General features: G+C 54.4%; 1 protein-coding gene across 1 annotated transcript in view; it reads left to right on the top strand.

Annotated features, from left to right (window-relative positions):
* The first annotated feature begins 1,791 nt into the window (after positions 1 to 1,791).
* The window catches only part of TMEM63B (transmembrane protein 63B), a 15,624-nt gene continuing 10,919 nt past the window's right edge, over positions 1,792 to 6,496 (top strand). The window contains exons 1-3 of the mRNA XM_010084740.1: positions 1,792 to 1,968; positions 2,609 to 2,688; positions 4,090 to 4,128. Of these exons, the coding sequence (XP_010083042.1) occupies positions 1,792 to 1,968; positions 2,609 to 2,688; positions 4,090 to 4,128 (296 nt within the window). The remainder of the gene's footprint in view (positions 1,969 to 2,608; positions 2,689 to 4,089; positions 4,129 to 6,496) is intronic.

Here is a 6,496-nt window from a genome sequence, read left to right as displayed (position 1 = left end):
GAGAGGTATTTTTCTTTGCAATGAGTCCATCTAGGCTGGCACTTTGGAGGTAAAACCAGAGGGGTATAACCCTTCAGACTCCAAAGTGTGTGGCTTTCCTTTGGTGCATCTAATCCCATGGTTTCTTCCCATCCTTTCCCTGGAGCTTCCGAGTCTCTCCTTAATTCAGCCAGAGTGAATTCTCCTGCCTTGCTCCCCAGCTGGTTCCCAACTGTGGTCTCGTGCCTTGGCTTTGGCTTTTCTACTCCTGTTTTCCACTCCTGGCTGCCCTGCTCCAGCTCAGTACCTGTGAATATCTCTTAACAGGCTGCTTGGTGGCTTTTCCCCCCCTCAATGCCTGTACCCAGCCAGGCTTTTTGCTGGTCATGGTGCCCTTTGTCGTCACTGTTTCAGCTGGCTTGCAGCTGTGCATCTGGCCCAGCTGAGCTGGGAGGGATCACTTTGAAGCCAAGCTCTGTAGGACACCACAGGTTTGGTGGTCATTATCCAGCCAGCGTCGTGCTGCGATGCTGATAAATCTCTGCAGGCAGGCAGGAGATTGCCAGGACATACCCATGAGCTGGAGGGACGAGCCCTCTGCCCTCTCTGCTAATGTCACTATCCACCGCAGAGCTAGAAGGGCAGGGCTGTGCTGGCAGGGGACGTCTTTGGGACAAGAGGCTGAAAGCAGCCCAGGGCAGTGGTGGTGGCTTTCGTGGGATTTGGGCAGGTGACAGCGTTTTTCCCCAGCCCACCAGGGTGGCATTTCTGGGCTTGGGCTAGCAGCCTCTGAGCACTGCCCAGAAGTGATGCTGTGCCAACCAGCCTTTCTGCATGGTATGTGGCAGCAGTGAAGGATTTGGGGTGGTTGGTGGGTGCTGGATAAGAGGAGAGGTTTGGGGATTGGCAGCTTGAGTTATCACTGCTTCCTTCTGCAGCTGATGGGGTTTTCTCTCCCCTGTTCTGCAAAGTGGTGGTGTTTCTGCTGTCGATTTGTCATTTCTAGACCATCCCAGTGATGCTCAATTTGCATTTATCCATGGCTAGCATCATTTTTTCTGTGTTTCCCGTGGAGCTTCTCTGCACAGGAGGAAGATCTCCCTGTGTCCGAGCAGTGATGCTGCAGTGATGCTGACCTGAGCCCAGCTGCGGGTCTTGTAGCAATTCAAGACCAGCTCCATAGTAGAGCCTAAACCTCCTCTAAATGCATCCAAGTCACAGGAAGGAAAGAAAACAAGCGGGGGTGTAACCAGCCCCTGATGGGTGCACTGGGAGCTGGAGGCTGAGGCCCGCAGTGAGTGGAGAGTGGTGATTTAGCCTAGTAAAGCTGATGGCACACAGCCAGGAGAAGGAAATTATGGGATGGTGATGCAGCAACTGTCCCGTAACAGTTTCCATCATCCAGACATGACTTCGTGTCCCCACTGCCCCACCCTTTCATTCTTTCCTGTACCTAATGTTCTCCCTGCCGAGGGGAAGGGTCTGAGACACCGTGTCTTCAGGAAGAGGAGTGGTCCATGAGAAGGAGGTGCACCTAAATGGCGTGAGAGTGGGGGGACACGGGACTGTGCGTGGTGGGACCACAGCTGCTGAAGTACCTGGGCTCTTCCAGCACCCCCCAAACTCAGCAGGCTTCTCAAGATGACCTTGTCCCTGGACACTGGTTCCCAGGGACATCCCGTAGCGCGGAGGAGCCTGAGACAGCAGGCGAGGTTGCCCCGAACTCCAACGGGGCTGTGCTGGTCTCCAGCTGGCGTGCATCTAACCAAGCCTTTCTCTCCTCTCCCCAGGGAAGACGATGAAGCTGTAGAGATGCTTCCCTACGTGATTGCCACCCTGGGCTCAGCAGGGGCCACCTGCAAAGCCTCCACATGCAACAACAGTACCAAGGACTACTGCTACAGCGCCCGCATCCGCAGCACTGTGCTGCAGGGGCTGCCCTTCGGCGGGGTCCCCACTGTCCTAGCCCTTGACTTTATGTGCTTTCTCGTAAGTCTGCCTGCTCTTGCTTCAGCACCTTCTCCCCTAATTAGCCACGAGGGGAGGACTGGGGTTGGGTGGTTAGAGTTGAGGACCCCAAATCCCATCCCTGACTTTGCTGCTGGCTGACTTTATGGCCCTGATTGTGTCCCTCAGCCACCGTGGGCTTAGCTACTATTGACTTAACTCCAATACCATCTCACTGAGCCCATGGAAGGGTCTTGCAAATTTTCCTAAGGACACAGGTCAGGTTAGGTCAGTCCTGAATCCCAAAACTCCCGCTTATGGTGCCAAGTCTCTGCAGCTTTACCCACCCAAAGGTTTTTCCTGTTCTTCCCTAGAAACTTCAGGATCACAGATGCTGTAGCTGTAATCTTGCCTCCTTGGGGCATGAGGGCTTTTTGATCTTGTGGCTAACTTACCTACTTTGTGTTGCATCCTGGACCTCTGCCTCCCACAGCCATCCAGCTAGCCAGATTTTAACAGCCCTGGGGAACTTGTGCTGTCCCATGGCTGGTGGCACCAAACCTGGGGCAGCTGAGCAGTTCTGTCCCCTCCTATTCTCCCTGTTCCTGTAGCTCTGCATGCAGAGGACAAGGACAGAGCTGGACAGTGCTCATCTCACAGCTCCTCCTTTGCTCTCTTCCAGGCGCTGTTGTTTGTCTTTTCAATTTTGCGTAAAGTTGCTTGGGACTACGGACGCCTGGCCCTGGTGACTGATGCTGACAGGTAAGCATGGGAGAGGGGCAGGAAAACAAGGCTCAAGTGGTACCTTTCTTTGCTGGGGGGGCAGAAGGGATAAATCCCCTTGCGTGTGCCGGAGGCAGCTGGAGAGGAGAGGCAAGCTTGTCAGTTGTATCCCCTGAGCTCCAGGAACAGGAAAAATCCCCGCTTTACCAGCTTTTTTGTTACAGCATCCTTCTGCCAACAGAAGGAGTGGTCCCCAGATCACTTCTGGTCCCTTCGGTGACAGAGCCACGCAGGGGCCCTTACAGAGGAACAGCAGATGGAAGGAAGGGAGGAGAGGAAAAGAGGTCCCAGGAAGGGTGAGAGCTGCCACAGGGAAGGCTTTGTTAAACCTCTGAAGGTGTCTTTGTGGCTCTGCTGGCTGCAGTTCTTGTTAAGAGCACTCGAAAGCAGTAGGCTGTGTTTCCAGGTGTGGTCCTGCTGTCCTGGTGTGAGTTCAGCCTGCATCCCAAGTGCTGATAAGTTGGTCTGGGTATGGATTCTTCCTGCCCGATGCTTTCATGGGCTATGTTGGCAGAAGCCGGGGCCCGCTGGGGATGGCAGCTCCGCAGCAGAGTGAGATGCTATTCTTGGTTTTGCTGTTAGCAGCAGGAAGAACAATGATTATTTTCCTCCAGTGCAGAACAAGGATCTCTCCTTGATTAAGCTAGAGGGGTTATGCAGGTAGCCTGCCTCTCTCCAGGGATGGTTTGCTGTGCCCGTGGTGCTTTGTCGTGTGCTGGAGGCACAGTGTGCCTTCTGAAGGCTGGCTGTGGTAGGTGGTTCTTCTCCTTGATCAGCTCCACAAGCTCATCGTGCCCAAAGGCTTGGATGGGGGTGAGCTCCAGCCTCTTTGGGTCCTGTGGTGATACAGGCTCAAGCAAGCTTCTCTGTGCATGACAGTGGAAAGAGTAAGAGTTGTTTTCCTCCAGCAGTGAACCAAGAACTCTCCTGGTTTAGATAAGTGGTCCTGGATAGCGTTAGATAAGCAGCTGTGTCCCTGTGGCTCCTCTGCCCCTCCTTTCCTGGCCTGGCTGAGGAAATCAGCAACACAGGGGCCTTGGGGGAAAGCGAGAAGAGGATAGCAGGCTGAGACCTCAGTGGGGAGAGAGCAGCATCCTGAGGTTTTGAGCTATCTGGAGCCAAGCACGGGCTGGTAGCCACAGGGGCTCTGCAACCACCTCCCCAGTTAAGGCAGCTTCCCTCTGCCCCTGGGCCAACCGGGGCTCCGGGGTGTTGTGGCTTGGGGTGACACTGGGCTCTGGAAGGAAGGTCTTCTCCAGTCTGGCTGTTGGCAGGTTTCTCTTCCTCAGGATGGTGTGGAGCCGTGTCAGATGAGAGAGAGGAGACCCAGTGCCTGCTCCCATGGTTGTAACCTCTCCTTTTGTGTTTCTGTGCCCCCAGGCGCCGACGCTGGCAGACGGAGCGAGAGGAGCGGGAATAGTATGTCGTTTTTTCAGGGTCTTCTTTCTTCTCTCTTTCCTGCTCACACTCTCTCTCTTTCTCTTTTTCTCTTACAGTTTTCTATCTTGCTTCTGAACTAATCTAAGTGGCTGGGAGTTCAGGCTTGGATTTGTGCCTCTTGGTGGATTCGTGTTCTTCTTTTTCCCTTCCCTTTGTGTCAGCTACTACCACAGCTGGATGCACCCTGGTTTTCCCCTAGTAGCCCTTAAATGCTCCCCGAGGGCAGCAGCGCTGAGGACCTCCCAGTCCCAGCCAAGGCAGAGGGTGCCATGTCCCATACCCTGCTCTACCTGCCCCTGTCCAGCTATCCCGCCTTCTGATGGAGAAAATAAACCTGGTTGCCTAAGCCCACAGCACACTTGTGTAGGGAAGCCTCCTTCATGTGATCTTTCTCATGCCAGGATGCCCCAGGGGCTGCTCCCACACCAGCTGCAAGGTGGTGTGCATGGAGAGGATCTGGCAGGCAGTTGCAAGATTTCTCTTTTTTTCCCTTCACCCTGTGAGGCTGCCAGGACCAGGGCCCTTGTCCCTGACCACCTAGCCCCATTTGGCAGCACACCTGGCAAGGCAGCATCTTTGTTCTTTCTCTCTCCTTCTCCCCCTGCAGAAGCAGACTTCCTGCCTTAGTGCTGCCGAGAGCATCCTCACTGTCATGGACCCTTCCTCCCTGCTCTTCCCTCTTTCTTGCTGCTTTGATGGCTGAGAAAAGAGCATCCCCTGTGCCTTGCTGGCTGGGTAGTGTCGGCAGCAGAGGATCCGATCAGCTGGTGGTGCAGAGGCTGTGATGGTCACTCCAGCTGGGAGTGATCCAAGCTGCAGCCTTGCTTCTCAAACCCCACTGCTTGCGAAGCAGGGGCCTTGAGAGTGTACAGGGATGCTTCTGTTTTTGTGGTTGCTCCTTGCCCCCAAAGGAGCAGAGCAATTGGAGCTGTGAAAGCAGAGGTGTGGGAGCTGTGGTACATGGCGCAGAGGTGACCCCTCGCTCGTGCTTCACTAGTGGTTGGTCCTGCTTCAGGTGTGTCTTGCTGCTAACGCCTTGCAGGGGCAGCAAGGCAGAGGTAGCAGAGATGTCATGCTCTGAGGGCTTTTGGGGGGCATCTCGGTTATCCTCACAAATGTTTGTCTCTCTCCAAGATGCTGCTTTTTCCTGTTCCCACTCTTCATCAGGGCTTACAGGAGCTCTCTGCTAAACCCCCTCAAACTTCCTGCTTGAGCTGGGACAGTGTTGGTAGCCAGGAACTTCCAAAAGCCTGTGGAGCTCAGCGAGGAAAACTCATCCTGGTTGTGTTCCTCCAAGGCGCTACTGACACCAAACTGGGGGTGGTGGGCAGGGTCCTACCTTAACCCTCTTGCAGTTGAGGGCAACCTTGCCACCACCCACTTGCTTTCTTCGTGCTTTGATTTAAAAAGCCTCCAGCTAGGTGCAGGTACCATTGGAGCTCCTTCTTCAGCTTCCAGTCTTTGGCAAGGTTTGGCCTCCTCTGTCTTCTGGTCACTGCCCATCATCCTGATTATTGTCTCTGCATCCCCCTGAATGGAGCTGAGTTAGCCTGGTCATCTCCTAACACAGCACTCGTAGTTGTTCCATCTGGTGCTGCTTCTGCTCTGCCCCTGCTTTCCCAGCACCAGGGAGCCAAAAGCACACCCTGTCATCGTGCTGGGCTCTCCTCGGGGCTGCAGACAGCAGAAATTCCCCCTTGTTCCCTGCGCCCAGCTGCAAAGCCTCTGGGATTTGAAAGGGATGAAAGTCCAAGAGCTTGGTCGAAGCTCGCTCCATCCTCCAGCAGAGCAGGGTGTTGGGCTGCAAGGCTGCACACTGCTGTCTAATCTGCGCTGCTCTGGTCCTGTGACCTTCAGCTAATCTTTCCCCTCTCTCCGTTACTTCTAGCTAGGGACTCAGCAGGTGCTGCTCTGCTCTGAGAGAGGCCACATGTCCCATCGTCTTTCCTTCAATAAGGTCACGAGGGTCTTTGCTTGTTCTCCTTCCCATGGTGTCACCTACCCACCTACCTCGTCTTTAGCACCCATCTCTCATCTGTCTTCTCTGGGTTCTTGTGCATCCGATCCTCCTGGAGCCTGTACTGGTTACAGGAAGACTATGTTTTCATCTGTTTTTTTTCCTTTGCCTTCAGATCAGCCATATCTCTTCTTGCCCCTCCAAGGTCCCAGCCTGCTGTTGTCATCTTGCAAGTGTTATTTCATTTAAGTCTCTGGACCGATTTCTTGCCTCCTTTGCCAGCTGCCCTCCACCTCCATTTATAGTGGGGGCTGTTGTCTGCTTTGGATGGTTCTTCATCTAGGTCCCTGCCTGTGCCCAGAGCAAAGCAGTCTGGGATATTCACCTCTC

This window comes from Pterocles gutturalis, unplaced genomic scaffold (assembly GCF_000699245.1).
Source record: "Pterocles gutturalis isolate BGI_N339 unplaced genomic scaffold, ASM69924v1 scaffold10005, whole genome shotgun sequence".
NCBI lineage: Eukaryota > Metazoa > Chordata > Aves > Pterocliformes > Pteroclidae > Pterocles > Pterocles gutturalis.
Note: the sequence above shows the minus strand (reverse complement) of the source record. Positions and strands in the feature narration are given on the sequence as shown.